Source organism: Pholis gunnellus (genome assembly GCF_910591455.1).
Source record: "Pholis gunnellus genome assembly, chromosome: 6".
Classification (NCBI taxonomy): domain Eukaryota; kingdom Metazoa; phylum Chordata; class Actinopteri; order Perciformes; family Pholidae; genus Pholis; species Pholis gunnellus.
Window position 1 is genome coordinate 7,005,355 of NC_136532.1, and position 25,181 is coordinate 7,030,535.

At 41.6% G+C, this 25,181-nt stretch overlaps 1 protein-coding gene across 1 annotated transcript; it reads right to left on the bottom strand.

Moving 5' to 3' along the window:
* Positions 1 to 1,392: 1,392 nt before the first annotated feature.
* On the bottom strand, positions 1,393 to 24,424 carry hsd17b4 (hydroxysteroid (17-beta) dehydrogenase 4). Its single transcript, XM_079161749.1, has 25 exons — positions 24,276 to 24,424; positions 23,734 to 23,787; positions 22,420 to 22,527; positions 21,800 to 21,859; positions 21,665 to 21,686; positions 21,478 to 21,524; positions 21,227 to 21,311; positions 19,282 to 19,469; positions 17,506 to 17,597; positions 17,301 to 17,325; positions 17,016 to 17,144; positions 14,699 to 14,802; positions 8,329 to 8,441; positions 7,736 to 7,859; positions 7,482 to 7,533; positions 6,408 to 6,479; positions 5,221 to 5,324; positions 5,061 to 5,126; positions 4,573 to 4,642; positions 4,350 to 4,456; positions 4,032 to 4,118; positions 3,870 to 3,956; positions 3,574 to 3,712; positions 2,763 to 2,890; positions 1,393 to 1,996 (listed from the first exon to the last, which is right to left on the bottom strand). The coding sequence occupies exons 1-25, from the start codon at positions 24,325 to 24,327 to the stop codon at positions 1,907 to 1,909; spliced, it is 2,205 nt and encodes a 734-aa protein (XP_079017875.1). The 5' UTR covers positions 24,328 to 24,424; the 3' UTR covers positions 1,393 to 1,906.
* Between the last annotated feature and the right edge of the window lie 757 nt (positions 24,425 to 25,181).

The window sequence follows — 25,181 nt, forward strand, 5'->3', positions numbered from 1 at the left end:
TTATATTGACCCGTGGAGTAAACAATGTTTATAATGCGTGTTGCTTACCAAAATGCATTTGGCGAATCGTTGCGATCTAACAAATTGCATTTCCATCCTCATCTTTTAGAGAGCCCGTCTTTATGGCCCGCGCTGGTGACAGCCGTGACCGAAGCATTTTGTTTTCAGGTCGTCATTCCTGACTCGTCATAAACCCAAAATCTCTGGAACGCTTCGAGGGAATTTCTTCAAATTTGATCCAAACAATGATATTCAACGATGAACTGATTCGATTTTGGTGGTCAACAAAACACGATGGCTTTCTTAGACATACTTTTTTGATACACTATACTAAGATTTTTTCCGAAGTAGGCCACTATACTAGGACGTTTAACATACTGTACCATGACTTTTTTGACAACCTAATATAAGACTTTAAAAACATACTTTGACTTTTTTCGACATTCTAATATGATTGTGACTTTAATCATAGTACACTGACCTTTTTCAACATACTGTTCAACAAACTATACCATGACTTAAAAACATTGACTTTTTAATAATTTTTCTCGACATATTGTACTATGACTTTATTTGCCATACTATATTATGACTTTTTTCGATATACTATATGACTTTTGTAACTAAAGTCATACTATACTATGACTATTTTATGATTTTTTTCGACCAATTTTACTATGACTTGTGACATACTATACTATGACATTTTTGTAATTTTCTTCAACATACATTATATGACTGTTTTCGAAGTAGCTACTATACTATGACGTTTTTATGAATAGTACAAAATAAAAATAAAAATAAAAATAAAATAGTATAGGTTGTTTTGCGAACAATCCACCAATGGGCGAAGAGGTGGAGGTGGATGTAGCCGAGGTGGGCCGAGTGACGCTTGGTTGCTGAAACACGCCCCACTAGCTTCAAGCTAACGAGGCTAAAAAGCAATGCTAAGAAGATTGGCAGTATGCTAGTCTGTGTTGCTAGTAGTTTTCATTTATTTCTGCTGTAAAGTTGGGCATTTTAACATGGGGGGGTCTATGGGTATTGACTCGCTTTCGGAGATCAAGTGAGAAGTAGTCATTTTATCACAGACTTCTAAACAATCCGACTTCTTTTATTAACCAGAGTCGCCGCCCTCTGCCGGCCAGTAGAGAGAATGCACGTTTTCAGACACTTCCGCATTGGCGTCACTCGGCAGAACCGCCTGTTTATACAATGAGCTGAAACTTACTGTAAAGCCAAAGAGCTGCAGATTCAGGTGATAATTCTCTGTCGGTTCATCAATACGAGTGACCCCTTTTATATATAGTCATTTGCTACATTGTAAAAATATCAATAATAATTTAATTACCATCCATAGTGCAGCACCATTAAACAGAAATTAGCTTTATGTGTGAATTACTTTATTTTCATAGACGAGCAACCATTGCATTTCTTTACAACTGTAGAATTGACATAAAAAATTAAGTGAAAATCAATTTTCATAACTAGCAAACTCTACAGTATTATACATCTCAAAGGCTCTGTTGAGATTACAGTTCCATCCAACCAGTGGTGTAGCGGCCGTTGAGGTGCGTGTACAACTAGCTCAACTTTACCAAGGAGGCAGCGGGTAAACTCTTTATATACTGTAAAGTGCTGGAAAAAGAGGCGGGTACACCCCATATACCTGCAATAACCTCCACTACACCACTGCATAGTAATGAAATAACAGATCACTGAATTATGACCGTAGTCAGGCTGAGCTTTAGAACAGGTTTAGCAGTATTAATCTTACTTGATTTTTTTTTTAAGCGTTTCTCTTGAATGGCTAAGCATTGACACACGCATGATTGTAGACAGAGAGAGAGAGCTGGTAGGAAGGTCGGTTAGTTTGTGCAGTTATCCGATTGGCTGGCTGAGCAGCTCAGAGCTTGGCATGGTCCTTCAGGATGACCTCCAGCTTCTGAGTCAGCATGATGTTCCCTCTGACCTTCAGCTTGCCAGTGAAGAATGCCTAGAAAGATGACAGAAAAACTCAGAGCTGAGGGGCGCAGCAGAGAAGCCTCCTTACTGGGCGAGCTGAACAGCTGATGATACGCGGCGCTCTCCTCGGCCAGAATCATTTAAGGGACGACGGTTATGACGACCCTGGCTGACAGTTCACGGCGTCCTTTTGTGACTTCTACAACTTATCTTTCTCCAGCTGCTCCTTTCATCATCGGCGAGGCTGGAAAAACACCCCGCCTGAGGGACCTTCAACACCACGGCCAGTTGAGGCTCTTTGTAAAGAGCTCACACACACACAGACACAAACACTGACCTCAGATCAATATCAGGCTCTCCAGGAAGTATATAAATTGTGAACAGTGATGATCGCTCCCTCTGACAGATGAGACACTACAGACACAAGAAGCAGCGGCGGCGATTGATTACCCGCACCGAGTGCTTTCTGAACTTGCTTTGATGGATCATTTTATTTCCTTCTTTTCTGACATGATGAGATTTCAGAGAGAAGTCATTACAGATTTAAGGGCTATAATTAAAATGTCGGAAAAAGACGGGATTTAAGATACGAGGCTCCATTTTTCGGGCAGAAAAAAAACAAACAGTTTAGCATCCGTTCTGTGAAACTTAAAACGAAGACGCTCCCCTTGTGAGCATCAATGTAAAGCAGGAGGTACTGTGATTTCACATGCAGAACAGAACAAGTCCGTTCACGCCACACCATGTAAAAAAAGAGATTCATTGTGACTGAATAGGTTTGACTACACGTGTGTTACCTTCTGAGGGTTGAGTCTCCCCTGCACCACCTCAATGAAGTCTTCGTCTGACACGGTGATGGTCACATCCGCCTTCCCACTGGAAGGGCCTTTGTGCAAGGAGCCGCTGCCGTTCTTCAGATCAATGGCTGGAGGGAAGAGAAAAAAAGTAGAAGATGGAATAAATCATAAACGCGTGATTAGCGCCGAGCTGGGCTGGTTGGCTTTGCTTTCAACAACTCACTCGCATATGGAGTTACTATTCTGTCCGATGTGGCCCAAGTTTGAACTGCTTATTTGACAACTTGTTAGCAAAATGTCAATCTGGGTCAAATTAACTTTTCAACTTAACAGCTCACACGGATATTCAAGCCTTTGTTTCATGGGCCAGTCAGAGTGAATCATGTTTTCAGACTGGTTTCTGAGTGTTGACGGGGGGTTCACGGTGTAGCAAATCCACCATAGAATCAGTCCTGAGCTTCTAAATCGTATTATTATGGGATTTAAATGTGTGAAACAGGAATCAAGTCAGTCAAAGCACTCCATCCTTCTTTGTCAGATACGTTTAACAGGCAAATAACACGCAAAGCTATATCCTTATCCATATTAATATCGCTGCAGTGTTCTCTTGCTTTTATCACATAAACCTTTTATCATATTATGTATAGTATCAGCACTACTAATATCTTTAATTGTCCTAATTATTTTACTGTGTTTTATTGCGTGTGTGTGTGTTTTGTTGGACAAGAAAGATCTGTACTGAACTTTGATGTTTCCATACAATGAACCGGTGCCGTGTTTAACATGTTTGTATAGCATTCAGTACACTTACTCCACTGTGCAGCGTTCTTGTTGTCTTTGGTGATCTCCCAGGCAACCACGGCATTCACCTTCTTGACCAACTCTGAGCCCGAGTCTTCAATACGACGGCCGATCTCTGCGAACACCAGCTCGCTCTGCAGGGCCTCTGGCTGCACAAAGTTGGAAAGAACAGAAACATATATGTATAGAAATAGAAACACCATATACACAAAATAATTGTATCTAAATGATCGACGGGGAAAGGAGCTTTAATGCACGAATGCTATAAAAAGACAAGAAGAACGGAGCAGTCTCAGACTGACGTACTTGAGTGAGATTTTCTGGAGAAGCCTCTGATGCTCCGTGTAGATCCACATAGGCCCCAGCTAGCACAACGGAGTCAGTCTCCTTCACCTGGACCAAAGAGAAGAGCTCATCAGAAAGACACACGCAGGACATCATCAAACAAATCTGATCCCAAATACTGACTTTACACTGGAGGTGAATTCGGTTGCCTTCCTTCCACATCTCAGTCTGTAGCGACTGACCCGGCATCACCGGCTTTGCAAAGCGAACCTGAGAAAGACAAGACAGACGGGGGGTTAAGAGAGGGGCGGTTGAGTCGATGGAACTGTTTTTAAAAATATCTTATAGCATTTAACCAGAAGTAATGAATTTTATATCATTTATCGAGCACTGAAGCCTCTCGACTTACTTGAAGAACACACACGTTTATACGTGGTTCTTGCGTGAGGCCCAGGGACTCGTAAAATGTATGACGGGGTTTAAATCACTAGCAATGCTGACCTTGATAGCCTTGAATCTGGAGGGGTCGTTGTCGGCAAACTGCTTGAGGACGTGTCTCGCAGCGAAGCCAAATGAGCACAAGCCATGCAGGATGGGAGCCTTGAAGCCTGGGCAAAAGAGCATTTTTTAATATAGCACGTTTATGTATTAATGAGATCAAAATGCATAACTTAAAAAGACATCTCGACGACAGACGACAATAAATAGTCTGCACGACTCTCACCTCCCATGGCAGCAAAGCTGGGGTCTATATGAAGAGGGTTCCAGTCTCCACTCAAACGGTACAAGGCCGCCTGGAACCGCGGGGGGGAACATATTGTTTAGATCCATATCTAATTCATAAACCTCTGAACTTTTCATACACAGATGTGGGATTAAATTAAATTATCATGAAGGCAAAAGAAGAGATACCTAAAATAAGAACGTCTTTGAAGTGATACGGTTGCAGTCAGTTAAATTGCTCAAGGGATTTTGTTTTATCCCCCCCCCCCCTCCCCCGTTTCTTTTTTATTTTCTGCTGCATCATACAGTCTTTTTTTTTTTTTTTTAAATGGATGAGAATCTTCTCCAACACTTCTTCAAATGTTGTCGAAAAGGTTATTTCTGAGGCACAAAACAATATATGTCCTGTCCTATCCCCCCCCCCCCCCACACACACATCGTCAATGCAGCTGATTTATTCTGCAGCTAAACCCACACAGACACACTCACTTGGTCTCTTGTGGTAGAATCAATCACCACAACATCTGGTGCCCGTTTGGGTGGAGGCAGAGCAGCCTGAAGGAAATAAAACACCAAATAAAACAAATCAAATATGAGGCAGCGATAGCTCCCGATGTCTTATTGCGTTACTCAAACGTGGAATACGTACTTTGGCTTTCTCGGAGTTCCTCCTCCCTCCGAACCCTCCAGCTCCGACCACAAACACTGAAAACTGGTTGAAGCAGATCAGCTCGTCGCCGCTGTAGGTGTTCACTGTGAAGTGGCACCAATGTGGCGTTCAAACAATATTTGTGGTGTGAAACTAGCAACACCACAGGGAAATAACAGTACATCGCAAGTTGCATATACATTTCTACTTAAGCGCAGAGGTATTATCAGGAACGTATCAGGAGAAGTACTCATAATGCAGCACAATGCCCAGTGTTATATCATCATACGTTGTATTTTTGTAGTCAGTGAAGTAAACTATAACCGTACTCTACTGGCTAAGGTCGAAGTAAATGTAGCATCGTTGGAGAGACAGAGACACTACTCCAGTTCTAAATGCAGTCGAATCTTCTTCACTATTTTGTTATCAACACACTTTGGGGCCGATGTGTCGTCGTGTTTCAGAACGCTAAACTCACCAATGTTCAGAGTGGATATTGACAAAGGAAGGGCAAAAGAAACGCAATCATTGAGTTTGTATTCTTGCCTAGCAATCACTTCAAGTTACACTCAATTAAAAAAAGAAAACGATGAAGGGCCTCAGTTTCACCCACATTTTCTCATTACAGCATATTTATAGTAAATATGGAGCAGGAGGAAACATGAAAGGAACCACACAGAAGCGGACTAAGAAGAGACAATTAGCAGCTGTCAGTTAGAATCATCTCCAGACTCCTCCCAGCGAACGAGACGGTTCATTTCATCAGGTGAACTCAAAATACGACCAGGCACAGAGACCAACACAGCTGCTTCTGCAGGACGTAACTGTGCCGTGTCGTCTCACCCAGAAATAACTTTGCTTCCACTCCGGGAGGATAACAGACGCTGATTGGTTTTGTGTGTATAAAGAATTGACATCCCTATTGGAATCCTCAGGTCCCGTGTGATTTGTTTTAAGTCGGATTCATTATAGATCAGAGTGGTTCTAATATCATCCATCTCTATGGAATTGTCAAACAGGAACATGAGCCGTTCTCAGTCCATTATTTCGATCCCTGCAGACACAGGCTGAAAATTAACTTTCAATAATTCAGCCTGAGAGGCAACTTTCAGGCAAAGACAAATGAAAGTGTTATGAAACAAATGCATGTTGAATAAATTCAGTCTATGAGGGGGAAAGAAACTCACCATCCAAGAGGATGACGGCTCCGGATCCTTTGTCCAACACGTCTGCTACGGTGGACTGAGAGGTAAGCGCACCTAGAAAAAGGTATTTTAAACATTTACTGCTACTTGAATACAATGTGGTACTTTAGTCATGCAAGTACTTCGTATTACCAAACTAGCTCTGTGCTTCATGACATGACTGAGCACATGTATTATCTTTATGTCCGAGTCCCAGAGCTAAGCATCCCTCACTGCGCTCTCCAATGTGAGCAGTTTCCCTCGTCTTGCTTTATAGTTCACTGAAGATTTTGGGGCGGGTGAAACAAAAGAAATATATTTATTTGACTTACAGATTAAGATTTTTCGAATCATGAATCAATAAAATCATTTTTAGTTGCAGCTCTAATTAGTATGATACAAGAAAAATACAAAAGGCGTCATCATGTGTGAAAAATACAAAACAATGACAAGTAACATACGTACTAATACAAAAATGATCATTTTTAAATTTGGTTCACTTTTTTACAAATCAAACATCAAAGATCTTTGTTTGAAATTAGAAAACAGTCACAATTTACAATCTTATCTTTGTAATGCAAAAGAAGATATGTATCTATATATATATATATATATCTATATATATCTATATATATATCTATATATATATATATATATATATATATATAGATATATATATATATATATAGATATATATATATAGATATGGTGAAAAACAAAAGCTTAGCTCTGGTACTTGATTATAATCATAATACATGAGAGGCACAAACTGGGGCCACGTTGGTCCATACAGCATGTAGTCATTTTCCCAGTATGGATATGCTAGTATAGGATATAAAATAAAAATCCATCATGGCTTAATAGGGTAAGCTGCCCTTAATTAGAGATCCTTACACTTAAAAGGCATCATAAAAATGGGTCTAAATGATCTATTAAACCCAGACTGCTCCCAGTTTGAACATGAATCCTAACAAAAAGGACTCAGAGAGGCTCTAAAATGCCTTTTATTCTACTCACTATAACGTAAAATCTACAGCAAAGTACATGAAGTACTTGTAATAGTAGAGAAGGAAATACCTGAGGTTGGTAAAGGTTTGTAGAGTTCCAGATACTGCTCGCCATGCAATACCTGACACAGAACATTACAACAGCTGTGATACACAATTATATATAACATAAAGCCTCATTAGCATGAGTAATGTGTGCATTGCTGTGTGAAATATACCATATGAATACAAATGTGCATACGAGCACACAACAACGTGAAGCATACACACACATACACACACACACACACACACACACACACACACACACACACGTCTTCTAACCTGTGTGAAATCTATGTTGAGTCCAGGGACTGAGTTCAGCCCGCCACTCATCATGGCTGCCTGAGAGGCAATGACCCCGAAGGTTGGGAGGCAGCTGAAGTCTTCATGGCCTTCATACAGGAACCTGCACGGTTGGATTGTATCTTGATGTTGTAAACATGGAACGCTCAGTAGCTCGACTGCATGTTGCTAAAGGAACAACTCTCTCGCCCTGGACTAGAGACTTAAATAACATTCAAGCATTTATGTAATTAATTATATTATAATATATTCCCACGTGTATTATATGGAGACGTATAGAGGGGGTGGGCGTCGCCAATTGTGTGTGCGTGTGTGTGTGTGTGGGGGGGGATTAAGGAGTAAGGGTATGTATATGTATGCATTAACAGTATATATATATATATATGCATGTGTGTATTCATTGTAATTTATTTATTTATTTTAATGCATATCTTGAGAATCAATACAAATTTGATCACAAAAAAAACATCACATCCCAAGATCGATTTCTCTTACATTTCACACAGGTTGACTTAACAGATCCCTTAAGGCCGTTAGAGTCATTAGCATAAAACACACACACACACACTCACCTTAGGTGGTCTGGGTCCTTGGTGGACATGCCGACCCCCAGCGCATAGAGGATGCACTGGGTGGGAGTGAAGACGAAAGTGCTCGGTGGTAGTTTTTGTCCCACGGCCTCGGCCTGAAAGGAGAAGAGACGTCGTCAGCTTGTGATCACATCATCAGCTGAACGTACCGAGAGCAGGAACGTAAAGGGATCCCGTTAGTTAGGCGGAGAAAAGGGATACGCAATCTTTAAGGGGTTGCCGAAAAAGTATCAACACCGTGGGAGATAAGCCCCGGAATACAAATGATTTAATAAAACACTGCACATACAGCGGAATGAATCAATCTCTTAACATATAGGTGGAACATAGGCAATAATGAATCAACCTTTGTTTATAGAGCACTTTATAAACGGTTTTCAGCTAGGCCAGCTGTAGGGATGGCAGCAGCAGTCGGTCGGTCAGTTGATCACCACTTCCGTCCAGACTGAAATATCTCAACAACTATTGGATGGATCGTATTGACATTTTGTACACACATTCCTGGTTCCCCAGCTGATGAATTCTAATGACTTTGGCGATCTCTTGAGATGCATTGAGTTAAAGTAAGAGCCGCTAGCGTGGCTGTAGATTCTGAGACTTGTTAGGAGACAATAAAAACAGAGTAAACACACTGAGGATTAGTAGAACAATGTTGTTGTTTTTTGTATTCAGCATTTCAAAGGTGATTTACAACTGAATACTTTGTTAAGGTCATAGAAAAGAATATGATAGAGAAGACAGACCTAACGTAAGCAAATAAAAGAAAAAAGGCTTTAAAAGATTTCATCTGTGGTCATCAGCAGTAATTATGCGGAGGACCTGTGGGACGTCCCAGCTACGAGGAATCAGCAGTTCACAAATGAACTCCTGGGCCGGAGCAGGCAGAGCTTTGGAAGTCAGCACAAATCTACAACGCATCCCGAGCTTGACCGGTGGCCAGAAACGGAGCGATGTTAAATTCGTTCTTGCACTTCTGTTAACGAGCAGCCTGAGATTTGGCTGAACGGAGAGAGTCGCAGTAATCAAGTGTTAATGACATAAAGTCACGAATGCCTTTTAAAGCTCAGGAAGGTGGAGCCCTTAGCTGCATTGTAAATGTTTTAAAACCCTTGTTAATCCTCTGGCACTGCGGCCTGATACTTAAAGACAGAGTGATGACTCTTCCATTACAACAAAACTCTCACTTACAATATACATGCTGTCCTTTGAATTCTTAGCACTCATTTCTACAATTATTTTAATACCGATGTTCATTGATATCCTCCATATTTCTTTTAGCCTTTTGTCGATATTATACTTTTTGTTTTTCTGTATGATGTGTTGAAGCATTATGTAAACATTTGTATTTATTTTTTTTTGCAGGGCTGTAACCAGGAGTTTAAAAATACTAAATAATCATGAGTTGATTTTTCATACTCCCAAAAATTGCTGCAACAACTTATGAGACATATTCGAGCATGTGAATGGCTATCATGTGTTTCCATCAAGCCCTTTTACACTTTCACAATTTATTTCAATTAGTTAAATAATCAATAGATTGTGAAATCGTTCTAGTTATTAATGAGAGAAAAAAAACGCTGCTTAGCTGCATCTCAAATTAATATTCAGGTTGCAGCTTTCAGACGATGTATGCACTTCTATGTGACAAATACTGTTATCCATCCCTAAAGATCCTCTGCCCCCCCCCCCCTCTAAAAACAGACAGGAACATGGGACAATAAACATACATCTGGGACAACATTAAAGTCATATTAGTCCTGCGGTACTTATTTGTCATTTTATCAACCCGTGTGTTGAGCTACACTCTGCATAACACAACATGTCAGCTGGTCGAAAAATCCCCTTTATTAAGATACAAAGTAGAATTGTAGAAAAAGTGATTTATTTTTTTAGGGCATGACAACATCCACAACATCGAGGCCGGCCGGGGCCCTGAACCACCTGCTCTCTTCCCTCATTCTGTCTGCTCTAGAATACATACAAAAGGCAAAAAATGCCCCAAAAATATGTATTCAGTTGTTTTTTTCCTTCTTTGGTATTCAACGGACAAGCTGTCCACCATCTCAACTGGCTCACTGAAAGTTTGGTAATTAAAAGGATATTTATGACGATCAATTATCAAAATTGCTGTTGGTTAATTATTCCATCAATTGACTAATCGATGAACTGACTAACTGTTTCAGCCCTGCTTTGTATTTTTACAAAGCTCTTCTGGCATGAAAGATCTTAAAGATCTTCTCATTTAAAACCTGTTGCCTCACGTATAAATTACACAGAAATGAATTTGATCCAAGAAGGCAACACACCTGCATGACCCACAAACACGTGTGAATGGACAGAGCAATGCTAACCTTGCTGGAGCTAATGTGATACTTTGCGTGACATGAAATAAATATGAGCAAAGCAGTAGCACACTGTAGTGTAATTTAAGCAAAATGTGCACAATACCATGACAAGGACAAAGTCACACAAGCAACTAACACACCGTGTGCGTGTGTGTGTGTGTGTGTGTAGCACTACACAAATATACACACACTTACCACAAAGCTACGTCAACTGAGGACACAATGGTGATGTTTGTCTTGAGGGTACATTGTGACTCTGCTCTGAATACAAGTCCAGACACAAACGCACAGCAGAGAGGATGCTAATCATTGAGTCATGACACTACTGAAGCAGGCTAGTGAGTCATTTTACTGATCCGCAGGATGTTAAGGAATGAGGTCCTCATAAGTATGTATAATAATGATTAAAAAGTGAATGTGGCTTCCAACATACATAGATAAAGAAGTGTGGTAAAGCACAGTTCACCGTGTCATAGATTGAAGTTTTAATGCTTTTAAAAACAGAAGAAACAACAATACGTTTTTTATAGGCAGATAGACAAATTATCACACCTTGATTGTGTTCAATAGTTTGTATTATTCTATGTCATGATATGCTTTTGGTTTCTGCATGCTCTCATGTTGGTTTGAGTTTGTGAACAAGTGGGTTAAGTGTATGTTGCCGTACGGCAGAAGAAAACCAAACCAACAGATAGATCACAAATATAGAAAATGAGACGATCAATATATCGCCGGATATATATTTATTCTTTCTTTACTGACAGCGGAGGTATAGACAGGAAAGGTGGGGAGTGAGAACCGTATAGTGTATAACCTGATGGTTATATGGTGTTCATCATAACCCCCAGGATGCACCACTGTGTATCATTTTAATACCAGTCCAGTAACATTTGTAAGCACTCGTAGCCTGATGCGCATAAGATAACCGATACCCGTCGCACCAGCCTCCGCACTGCACAAAATGAAGCGTTCGTCCTGTTTAAGCATTGATTAAATGAATCAGCCATTTGCCTTTGTGGTGATTCAGAGTAGCAGTTTGTGCAGACAAAGTAAATAAAGGGTTCAGTCGTCTCTCCGAGTAACACTACAAATACAGATCAAACTGCCGACATGTTCTCCCGATTTCACGCTACAACCAGCTTAATGGAAAATTGTGGCCATCTCTCTGGATAATTATTTCATGCGGTACAATTATACTTGTGGCTCAATGTTTTATTTAAGCGACTCAGCCACTGAAGTGAGTGAAAGTGAGCTGCAACCAGTTCGCTATCTGTGATTCAATGATAGGGAACCCGGTGAAGGAGCACCCGCCCAGGGAGCTGTCGCTGTACTATTGTGCTCCCGCGTCTTTTTGTACATCCTGTTGTTTTTTTAAAAAGCTAATCTGAGCCGACATTTGTCTCCTGTAAATATGAAACGGCGACGCATCACACATGAAAAGTACTTATGCATGTTGTCGGAAGCTTGGCGAAGAATCTTATTATCGTCCCCGACTAAGTAGAGTGTGGTGGTATTAAAGAGTCATGAGTTGCCGTGTTTGAAAACGCTCTGACAATTTACAGCTCCACACTTTCAAAAGTCCTCCTCAACAAACCCGTTGCAGTCGCCAGCTACTGAAGTCTCCCGTCGGAGGAATGACGGAGTAAAAGGAAAGGAGGTGGAGAGAAACTTTGGGGGGAGAGAGCTGCAGAGGCCAGAAAATAATGGCAGAAAAAAGGCAAAGAGTGAAAGGAGGAGGAGGCCGGGTGGATGGGATGAGTAAGATAAGTGAGACGGAAACATATTGTAGATATAACAGGGTCACAACAATGTTTACTGGAACTATATGGGGTCAGATCAGTCTCAATAATCGCAAATGCACACAGATAGACTCACAAATGCAAACAGAAAGATTCACAAATGCGCACAGAACAATTCACAAATATATTCGATTTACAAATGCACACAGAAGGATTTACAAATATATTCGATTTACAAATGCAGGCAGAACAATTCACAAATACATTCCAATGCACAAATAAATAAATTACGATTTATATAAATGTAAAAAAAAAAAATCACAAATATATTTCTGCATTTGTATGTATTTGTGTGTGGATTTGTATGTATTTGTGTGTGGATCGCACTGCATTCATTTGCAAATCGCTTCACATTCGTGTATGGATTTTTGAGACTGTTCTGCCTTCGCTGGATTCACAAATGCGTTTTTTTCAACATAGACCTCTCTGTAGCCAATCAGATGTCAGCCTCATTTTCAACCAATCACATGAGCGCAGCTTCATACATATTCATACATATTGTAGCCGTCTGTGTTCACCCAGAGCTCTACGATACCTCATATCAGTAGAGACCGGACCAAACTATGTGTGTGTAAACCATATGGTACAAACAATGAGGCCACTAGGCTGCTAGCGTAATGCTGCGGTTCACACCAAACACGATTCGCGCCGCGTTAATCGCGCCGCCGTTCTCGCCGGGGGACTATTTGTGTTCATTCGCGTGAATCGGTGAATCGCGCTGAACACGCCGGTGAGGGAGCGCGGCTTATCGCCCTGATAGCCGTTCAACTGTCCGCCGTCAACTGTGGAAAAAATAACCTCTATTTCTGCTTAGTATGTGTTGTGGAAGTCCCAGATATCACGGGGAACCAAACGCCGTCATGTCTGGTTCATAACATAGTCCGGAGGAGCTCCGTGGATTTCATCGAACTGTATTCTGTATTCCTCATATCAGTAGAGACCGGACCAAACTATGTGTATAAATGTTATTTCGGAGTTCCTTTTTGTTGGTTTATTGCCGTTAAATCATAGCCAAATCAGTTTATGTTGTGTTCATACAGCTATGGTTAACAGCCGACGTGTGGCTTGCTAGACAAAGTGAATAGTTCGATGAAATCCACGGAGCTCCACGGAGCTCCTCCGGACTATGCCGCGCTCCCTCACCGGCGTGTCCTGCGCGATTCACCGATTCACGCGAATGAACACAAATAGTCCCCCGGCGAGAACGGCGGCGCGATTAACGCGGCGCGAATCGTGTTTGGTGTGAACCGCAGCATTACGCTAGCAGCCTAGTGGCCTCATTGTTTGTACCATATGGTTTACACACACATAGTTTGGTCCGGTCTCTACTGATATGAGGTATCGTAGAGCTCTGGGTGAACACAGACGGCTACAATATGTATGAATATGTATGAAGCTGCGCTCATGTGATTGGTTGAAAATGAGGCTGACATCTGATTGGCTACAGACAGGTCTATGTTGAAAAAAACGCATTTGTGAATCCAGCGAAGGCAGAACAGTCTCAAAAATCCATACACGAATGTGAAGCGATTTGCAAATGAATGCAGTGCGATCCACACACAAATACATACAAATCCACACACAAATACATACAAATGCAGAAATATATTTGTGATTTTTTTTTTTACATTTATATAAATCGTAATTTATTTATTTGTGCATTGGAATGTATTTGTGAATTGTTCTGCGTGCATTTGTAAATCGAATATATTTGTAAATCCTTCTGTGTGCATTTGTAAATCGAATATATTTGTGAATTGTTCTGTGCGCATTTGTGAATCTTTCTGTTTGCATTTGTGAGTCTATCTGTGTGCATTTGCGATTATTGAGACTGATCTGACCCCATAGAACTAGGACTTCTTTTGTTTGTGCGTATCCCAGTCTGAGACACGTGAGAAGGTGTGACATCTTCATCAGTTCCCCAAGTTAAATTTGACTTTTTATTACCCGTTTTCACAATGCTACCAGCCAAAGTATGAAAGCATGATAGAAAACCAGTTCGGTTAATATATCTATTCACATTTTATTAAGTATCCTCCAGCAGTGCAATAATTCCTAATGATGTAATGTGTGACATTCATGCAACCTGGGTCCGGATAAGCAGCGGAAAATGATAGAAAATGATCGATTCAATGATTGTTTTAAAGACTTTTGAAGACATGCAGATATCCTTTAACATTACCGTCAAAGAAAAAAGTCTCTACTCACAGGATTGACCCCTGAAGCCGAGGCTGCAGCAGCGGTTGCATTCGCGCCCACTTCTCCATCTGACTCCAGTCCAGACAGCACAGTCATCATATGCTGTACAGAATCTATACAAAAGGGTGGAGAGATGACAGATGAGTACAAGCGCACCAGAACCAGACACCAAAGTTAGATGAAGTGACAAGTAAAAGAATCCATCATCAGAGCCGCCCGTTATGTGCATCTCTGATGGCCCAGACCAAGTAGACAGACAGATCCTTGTATTTCATGCAAACAGCTGTCACCCATCAGCTGGCTCTACCGTTCTTCATACGTGGTTTAAATAACACAGGTTCACACTGTGTCAGCCTGTTAATTCTCATCTGTCAAACGTGATTCCTCGGCCACGGTTGGAGGGTGTACTTGTTGAGTTACAGAGCACTTCACAAACAGGAAACTCCCTTTCAAAATAAAGGCAGTATGGATAGAGTTGAAACCGTGAATAGCTCTCACGATCACTTACGTAACTTTTGTTACTGAAACTGCACATCTAGAGCTAAGACAAGACGTGCTTTTAGTTGAACTAAAGTTGAACAGGTTCCTTACTTCTTAAGTAAAAATCTTATTTTATTCTTAATACGACTCCTTATTGTCCAGAATCACCCCAAGAGATCGTGATGATTTATCAATAATGTGGAAGTTTACATGTAAAGTCACCATTATATCAACATTTCTCTACTGGTGCCGCTGATAGAACGTTTAGGGTCCCTGCCATCTGACAATTTGTTCGCATGTATGCGGTTCATCTTCTTCAAATGGCATCATCCCCCAGATGACGATCATTAAACCTGAACATCTGCAGGACTGAGCGCCAGGATTTATTTATTTATTGCTCCGTCAGCTCCAAAAGATTTCTAATCTCAAGTTAAATTGATCGCAGTAAAGTTAAATAGACTTCCAGGGAGATGCTGACACACGATAAGAATTCCAATCAAAACAACATGCTGAACCGGTAACACCTTCAAAATGCATGGACGGTTTTGAGATCCACATGCGGCGAGAAATGAAACATTAGTCGTTTGAATTCTCGAGCCGTTGAGTCCGCACTGAGCGTGTTCTCCGTTTGCCTGGAAATAGAAGCGTACCCACCCAGGTAACACAAGCTGTGAATACCCGTGCAGAGTCAGTCAACACAAACGGAGGATGACAGCGGAGACAACCAAGGAACAGAAACAAGAGAGACCGGCAGGACCAAAGCCACTAATTGCCGTCACTCCGTTGCAGGCAGTTATAAAACAGAGGCAGCAACAAGTCTCTGTAATAAGCTACAAACGAGGAGGCACTACAAAGTCATGCTAATGAGGGCAGCTCGCGCCCCCGTGGGACCGCCCCCCCTCGCTCATGTTTCACGTTAACACCGCCGCCCTTTCCTCGAAATGTACATCCGAGAGCGTGGAGAAGGATGGAGGAGGCGGAGAGAAAATAATAATCAACAATTTGCCACCCTCTTGTTTGCGTGAGACCTTTCGGGAACAACACTGGGCTTGCTCATACTCAACATGTTCACCGCCTCATTCCCTTGATCTCTTAACACCATGTTGTCCTTTATGCTGAAATATTTTTGTTGAGCTTCCACCCCATACAGGCTACTTATACTTTTAATTGTATGTATGCCCCAACTGAATAGAAACATCAACAACTTTCATGTAACAATCCATCAATGCCACACACTGTAACACTGACATAGCAGTAAATGGCCCCAGAATAAAGACCATTCCTTTGACATTCATTACATGGTGCTGACTGGAACTCCCATTAAAAAAAGGATTAAACTGCCTTTTACCAGTTTGTTTGGGGTAGCAAGCTAGAGTAGACACGTACTTTCAAGAAGCTAGAGGTCTTTTTGAGGGTGCTGTACAATGAGCATAGTTACTCAATTGGTCAGTACCTGATGGCTTTGATTATGTTCTGCAATCTGAATCATTCTGACACAGAGAGTCAAACAACCGTGACAGCAGACAGGCAGAGTTTAGAGATCACAATCTGTGTGAAAACGGCCTGAGTAACGTCTCAACTGCAAGCAAGACGTCATGTTATCTACTGTATGGTCCTTATCCAAGTGTGTGTGTGTGTGTGTGTGTGTGTGTGTGTGTGTGTGTGTGTGTGTGTGTGTGTGTGTGTGTGTGTGTGTGTGTGTGTGTGTGTGTGTGTGTGTGTGTGTGTGTGTGTGTGAATGCCCTTGCAAGTGTAAGGGTGCATAGACAGTGTGAACACATGCACCAGCACATGTGCTCTAGTATAGGCTGTTGTAGATGCGAGCGCGTGTTCAGCCGTCACTGACCTTGTGTGCTCGAAGGCTTGGTGGCATCAGTGAAATCAGTGATTTTGTCCCACTGGTCCCGGACCGCTTCAGGAGTCATGTTTTGGTTTTTCTGCCTCACAATGGCGCCCTGAGTACGCTCCCAGCGCACTGCGCGCACACACACGGACACACACACACACAAATAAAGAGGTCACTGCATCGGGAAACTCCCACACATGCAGTAGTAGTGAACCGGGGGCTAATGATTATCATAGATGTATACAGACGTTCCCCTTGGGGGAGAAATATATACACAATACTCACATTTAGCAATCCAGCCCGCACCAGCCTGAAAACACAGATGTAAAAAATATATATATATATATATATTTTCTATTTATGGAGAATGAACATGTGAATGTTACATTACTGTGCTCCGTGATAAAATGGATACAAAGCTAAATGAAAGTACAGTGGGAGGGAGATCTTACTCATCTTATTGAAGAGAAAGAAAGTGTGTTTCGCGTACCTCAAACAGTGATCCACTTTCTTGGCATTGTTCATGACAGAGCCAGAGGACCACGGGAGCAACATACTCGGGCTTCAGAGACGCCACAAGTTCTGAATAAAAGAATACGTATAAATACAGCGCAGCAAGAGCGTCTTTTTATTGCATTATTTGTTGTACAACTGTCTTAAACAACTACGGGTTTGCTTCTGCTTCCGTGTCTCTATTTGGTAGTTAGTAGTATTTTCATAATACACACATTAAGCAAAGACAGCGTCATTTAAACAACACACTATGAATATGGTCTGAGTTATTAGTTATTAAGCCTCAAGCTTTTGTCCCCATTCTTCAGAGCTTACATGAATTACAAGTTGTTGTTTATTTGAAGCCATTTTACTGAAAAGGAAATATGGGGGGCGGGGCATAGGAAAGTAGTAAAAAATACCCTTATTTGTTGTAGAATTCGAACTAGTATTTACGTATACAATGTGTGTATGATGATGCTCCTAATTTACAAAAAGCCAAGTTATATATTATGTCACCGCCTTGTTTACTACATACTCATCGGTGTGCTTTATTAATATAATATTCTGCGGGACAAATGGCACAAATCATGCACTGATACTGGAGCAGTTTGAATCCATGAGAACAGATGTCCAGGTCAAAATCTGTTTAAAGTGATCTCTAAAAAAAAAAAGGCCTGGGTATTTTTATTTCAATAAGTAATGAAACAGATTCCTTAACATGAGGTCAAGTAAATACGGCACGAGCTTATTCTTTCCCTCTGTATGAACCGTTAAAAGATTTAATACTAGACACCATATGTGTGCTGAAACTATCTGCACCCTTCAAATCGATAAAACACGGCGGTAGAAGGAGAGGCAGACTGTCTCCCTGCACCCTGCAGTGTTTATCAGGATTGGTTTTGTTGTTGTTGTTTTTTTCGAAAAGCCTGAGTCAGTGAAAGCCAACATATGGAACCAAGTCATTTACCAAGGTGAGGCCATCCTGTTGGCACAGTGCAGGGTGACAGATGCTACTGTAGACCAGCACAGCAGGGCAGCAAAGCCATTCCTCTAATTTGTCACTTAATACCCCCGTCAACAGAGCTGCAGGCACAGAGCACGCACAATATGCTCGTGATGGGTCGACATCTACAGATACCGGGTTTGGTTGGTTAGAAAAACATTCCGCTTTCTTTATGGGCCAACTAGATCCTTGTAAAAACACACAGCAAGCGTGTGCTAAAAATCATCGCCTTTTCATCATTTTGAAGGCTGATGTTTGAGTTCTTTGTGGTTTTGATAAAATGTTCATAGGCAACATGGAGTATTCCACATTTACAAGCTGTTCTGAGCTATATTCGGTCGTGTCCACCGTGTGTATCCGACGCTGCATTACCTTCCGTCTTAAATGTTTCATTCGCTTACTTACTCATACGTTTGGGAGTATTTGGAAGAACGGCTAACACCTACAGTAGAATAAGGAGGTCAGAGCTGCCTGTTTGAATCCAGCGCTGACACATTAAAACTTTTAAAGCACTTACAGGGCGCAGGATTTCATCATGGCCGTTGGAACAGAGACAAACCACAGTTCTTTAATATTAGATGACAAATTTGCATGTCAAACGGGAGTGCTGTTGCCTCAAATTTCGTAAATCAACATTACAGACATTACATTATGCAGCTGTTCTTTAAAAAAAAATTGAAAAAATGCTGTGATGAAAATCCATTTGCCTATTTTGGCCTGTCCAAAAAAAAAAAACATGTATATGTGAGAAAGCATCTCTCTGCTCACCTGGGGTCATGACGGTCTCTGTGAGGCGTGACCCAGCAACGGGAGCAATCGTGTTGCAATGGATGTTGTATTTGCCTCCCTCGATGGCCAAGGTGTTTGCCAGCCCCAGCAGGCCCAGCTTGGCAGCGCTGTAGTTGGCCTGGCCGAAGTTCCCATAGATGCCTGCGGCTGAAGCCGTCATGATGATTCTGGCCGGAGACAACAAGTCAGTAACAAGCATTGCTCTGGTGCAGTGGGCCCACCCACACACACACGCATAATCTCGCAATGTGGTACAAACTTTTCACGCATGAATAAACACACAGGAGTATGTATATGTAGGCATCTAGTCATGTAATGTTTGCCCATCCACACACACACATAAAAATCTTGATTGCCTAACCGCACACAGAGTCAATTTTGACTTGAAGAAACCGTTGACTGCAGGCTGCACGCAGAAATAAATGCATGTGTGCACACAGCAGACACACGGCCTTGCCCATAAAATGTTTCTATTAATCTCATCCGGAGACTTCACTTCAGCAACTAACTTTGCACTTTTTGATTCCTCACAGTTCGCTTCGTTTGTCCGCCCTCTGGCGTTTGGGAGAATAATCCAGCGAACAGTGCGTACAGTATAAACGCCTCCGTTCGTGCTCTGCTGGCGCTACGGCAGCAAGCGCGGGTACAAACAAAGCTTGAGCACCCACAAGTAGCTGGAAGCAGTGATCCATATCACAGTACACTGTCCGGGTAATGGCATAGTTGAATATTTCTTAAATGAATAACTTTCATGGGCTGAAGTCTAGGATTCAAATACCGGGTGAACCTTTCTGACAATCAAGAGTTACAACATAAACACATGCCATAAAATGTTGCTAAGTAGAAGAGCAACAGCAAACACACACACGGCCTTTTGTGCATGGAGGACCTGATGCAGAGTATAATAATGAGTCCGTGCTTCAATGTTCAATGAAGTGCCGTCTTCTCCCACTCAAATAGAGCACATGTGCACACTGTGCATCTGCTATCTGGAGTTACATGGGAGCACAGCTGGTTGTGTGACCTTCTTCTGTTAATATGAATTCAAAACACGCAAACCTCAGTAGGCCTTTTTTCAGGAAAACCACGAGTGTTCAGTTCAGATCCAGAAGGCAGCCATTTGTTTGTGTCACCAGTTGCCCCGAGGCAGGGCAAAATATCTTCACCATCTTCCATGAGCAACCGATTATGCCTTCAAAACATGATCAATACATACCTGCATGCACACCTGACTGCTTCGAGTTAATATAAACTATCAGCTGAGTGTTTCGTTGAAATCGAGAGGTTTCTCCAGAGGCGAGGAAACACCTTGAACTCTACAACTTCCGACTACTGGATACTTCATGTTTTTTTCATTCTGTACTACTTGGAAGAATACGATGAGCCTGCACAGACATCTTTGCCGCTTCATGTGGAGTCATCAATTTAAATAGTACTCAGATTGTTCAGAGATTAACCTGCAGTGCCGCATAACCATATTAAGTAATTCCCTTCCTTCTTTGGTGATTTACATATTCATCTCAAATGTGCTGTCTGGGGCTTTTATAAGTATGCAGATTTTCTCATTGCGCACCTTGAAATCAATGGAGCGAGACATATTAACGGGTATCAAGTGAGTATAGTCGGAGTCAGACTGTGTGTGTGTAATAATGTGATGGTAGACATGCTTTATATTCCTTATTACCTCAAGAGACCACTTAAAATGAGACGCATAAAAAACATTTTCGGTACTTTAGCTGACGTCTGAACCAAACAGCATTTTGTGCCAGGCTGACATCCTCTTGATTAATGTCCAGCAATGGTCTGTCTGCTGGGGATAGTGTCACTTTTTTTTTTTTTTTTAGGACAAATGAATCCTACCTACGTAACGGGAGGACGGCATAGCTTTCATCCACCTTAGATAATAAGCAGCTGGGCTCCTTACCTGCCAAACTTCTGTTTTTTCATGTGGTTCCAGGCAGCTCGAGTCACCAAGAAGGAGCCTCTCAAGTGAACTCTTTGAATCAGGTCTGAAACGGAGTGTGAGAGGATATGAAGGAGTCAGATTACAACTGATGTGTAAACCCTCACACACACAGATCTGTCTGCACATAAGGGACATAGATAAACAAATGTATCCACAGTATGAGTTATTTAGAGGGAAGTGAATGTAAAGATCATGAATAGTTTATCTACCCCAGTCCAAATCACTCGTCCTGGCAAACGATCGGTCCCGAAGGATCCTTGGCAAAGAAAAGCAGGAAAGGGTTTTAGTCAAGGTTCTCCTCAACATGGTTATAGCAGCCTACACTCCCACCAATACCCACTTTAAAAACAGATGTGATAGGCTAAAAAGTGTGATTATTACAGTGAAAGGACTTACCCGGCGTTGTTTACAACAACATCTGGGCAAAAAGATGAAAAGTTATAAGTTCAAATTGCAGCAATAAACATCACAGACAATAATAGAATTAAGAGGATTGATTGATTCACTTCTACATACTAAAACAATTCTCACCTATTCTTCCAAATGCATCCAGTGCCGTTTGGATCACCTTTTCGCCATCTTCTACAGAATCTGTATGTGCATGACAAGAAAAAAAAAAAAAAGGTCATAAATGTAGATAGAAATTGCGTGTGCAGAGTTAGTGTCACACCGATATAGCTGACAGGCTTATGAGAAGGTTGTGTTGTGTGGCAGAGAAAGATGAAAGTGTGCCGAGTAATGATATATGATGAGTCACTTTTTCAAAAGCAACATTGTTATTTATTGCTGGGGCATCATTGCGTGTTAAAAAAAGGTTTAAAAAAGGTGCACCATCCTTAGTATTACATTCACAAACAAATCTGCCATTTTCCAAACTGCCTATGAAAACGCATCAATTCTGTTCTTCGTTCTTTTTGTCCGATATATGTGAGACGCACAAAGATGAGAGGGAACATCGACATATCTTCAATACTCGCTAACAGCTTCGCCAGTGAGCTGGTGAGTCTGACAGAAATCAATATCGGGTTTTTTTGAGTCTACCATTACATAAGCAAAAAAACTACACGGTAAGCAAGAGACAAACAAAACCAGACGGAGGAAATGACGTGCGAGAGAAGAAAGAAGGTAAGACAAGAGTCCAAACCGCTCACCGTAGTTTGCCACGGCTTTTCCTCCCTTCGCTCTTATCTCCTCCACCACCTTATCGGCAGCTGCAGAACTCTTTCCACCCCCTTTAGTGTCTGCCCCAAGGTCATTCACTTTATTTGCAACGAGAAGAAAAAGATAAGCAATAACGGGGTGAGTTATGCAATTCTCCACGAGTGATTGGGTTAGGAGAAGAGTGGAGCGAAGCGGATTCCTTGTCAGAGTTCAAGGGGAAATCCAGTCCAGGCATCGGGGGAAACTGTTTTTTTTGGGGAGCACAAATGTTTATGACAATACCATTAAAATGAACATTACTGTGAAGGTCAATGCACTGCACATTTCTTTATGACATGCCCTATTTTAAGGTATAATTTATCTCCTAAACGCACCCATTCAACCGTTTCCTCTCCCAAGACCAGGGATTGCTGTGACACTGAAAAAACAAGTGTAACTGGCAGCAGCAACAGTATATTTTCACGACGACATTGTATTTACTTCAAGTCACTGTATTTACTGTAGACCTGTCATGTCGAGGTTGATAACCAATCCTCTTAAGATGAGTATATCTGTGCCAATGCTAGTCCTGTGTACTGGATAAGAACATCCCGACCAAAACCAAAACCAGCACACCCCTCAAGCCCACAGTCACCTCTGGCAGAGAGCCATGCAAGAGCAGGAATCTGCAGGTTCTGCTCGTAATGTCATGTAGTATGAATTAAAATCACTGAGACTGCTTTTCTGCACTCTGTATGTAGTCAGCAGCAAATGCTATAAGAACTTATGAACTAGCTTGTTAATGAGATCACTAAAAGGGAAATTTCACGGGAAATATTGCTGGGCAAAATGTCACGATGCACACTGAAAAGGCTCTCCATTGTCTATGCAAAGAGAACATCAAAAGAGATTATGAGGGTTCACTTTTGGAGAGGCTTTTCACCCAGTATATAGGATCAAAGCCTGGTCGCACTAACCAACCACAGTATAACCCAAATACCTGTTCCAAAAAGGAAACGTGGGGTGGGGAGTGGGGCGGCAGTAGCTCAGTCCGTGGGGATTTGCCTCAGGAACCGGGGTGGGGTTGCTGATTAAAGTCCCCAAAGCAGGAGATGTGCCAGTTAGCCTCCTGAGCAAGGCACCAGACCCCACACACTGCTCCCTGGGCCGGTATAACTGCTGCACACTGCTCCTTGTGCTACAATGGGTTAAGTGCGGAGGCTAAATGCCCCTAGGTGCTGTATATACAATGTATAAAACTTTATTTGAATTCTGCATTTGACAAAAAAAAATAAATAAGCTGAACATCTGGATTCTTTATTTACCTACAACTGAGGCGCCTCTTTCAGCAAAAGCCAGAGCATATTCCCTGCCGAGGCCTGTGGAGAGAAAGACAGAGATGGTTAAAACGCATTCTCATACTTTTACAGAGTAACACACCCATCAACACAAACCACTGCTGCTGCTCTTCGTGACCTCTCACACACTTTGCACTGGCGTGATTGTCATTTGCGATACATGCACTTTGCTCCATGTGTTCCTCAGATAAAAAGGTTGACACACACGATGGTAGTCGTTACATGTTGCAATAAGTGTATAAAAAAAATGTGACACCGTGGTCTAAACGATTGTTTACTTTGAGGTCTTTACGTTTGTTTCGCCGGTGTTGACGTACCGGGATTTAACTTGTGCGCAGCGAACACAGACGGAAGAAAAGACGAGACTCGTGCACTGACTGTTTTAGTAGTTTGGCTCACATAACGTTGCTTAATCCATGCAACTAGCAGGTTAGCATTCGGAGCAGCAACACAGTTAGCAGCGATGACAGTCGAGCTAACGTTTGGTTACGTGTGTACGGTGAGTTTACCTCCTCCGGACCCGGTGACAAGCACGACTCTTCCCTCGAAAGACAAAGCCATCCCCTGTGAGTTACGAGTCTCTGCTTGTGAACACTAAGCGCGCAGTGGTTACAAGAGCAACACTGACTGTCAGGGACAGCAGGATGAAGTTAAGACAACTTCCACTTCCGCAATTACGAGGGGGCAGTTCCAGCAGCGACCAATCAGAAACCAGGATTTTATTATCTCGTTTTCAACACTATATATTTCACACATGCAGTCTACTTTAATTTTATGTTTGAATACTCGAGTTAATTTATGTCAATGTTGTGAATAACATTATCTATTTTGTGAGCTTTCACCATTAACACATTCTGTACATTTTGCGACAGATGTGTACCTTATTATAGCACTTTTCACCATCTCTGCGTCAACATTATGAAATAACTACATAAACGGTGACGGTGACCACGATGACGATGATGTTGGAGGTGGTAGTGGTGCTGCTGCTGATGATAGATGTAGTTACCACTCTGCCAGTGACAAAATGATGTCTGTTGTATTTGAATATTGTGAAATCTCTGTGAAAACTGTCCTGTTCTATAGAAGATGGCTCTTAAGCCTCATTTGAATGTTCATCATTAATCTATAATGTCAAATTCAACTCATTTTTAGATGATAAGATCAGAAGATCAGAGAAATGTGTATCATAGTCTTGTTGTATTGATTTAAATGTGTTATGCCATGAGCAGTTCCATCACATCAGTATGATACCAACTGCCTACAAGGAATACCTTTTGTTATAATCAGGTTAGGAGTATGAAGAAAGACCCCACTTCAGGAAACTCTGTAAAATGACTGTTTTCACAATTATTTTTGAGTCATCATGACAGAAAAAGCAGGTTTATATTTGAAAGACTATTTGGATACCTATA

What these genes read in the sequence shown, in the direction of transcription:
- hsd17b4 (XM_079161749.1), bottom strand. Translation starts at nt 24,327, where the DNA reads ATGGCTTTGTCTTTCGAGGGAAGAGTCGTGCTTGTCACCGGGTCCGGA. An exon ending in GGATGCATTTGGAAGAATAG is followed by an intron (nt 21,687 to 21,799) that starts GTGAGAATTGTT and finishes CTTTTTGCCCAG; the next exon opens with ATGTTGTTGTAAACAACGCC. An exon ending in CAAACCTTTACCAACCTCAG is followed by an intron (nt 6,480 to 7,481) that starts GTATTTCCTTCT and finishes ACCTTTTTCTAG; the next exon opens with GTGCGCTTACCTCTCAGTCC.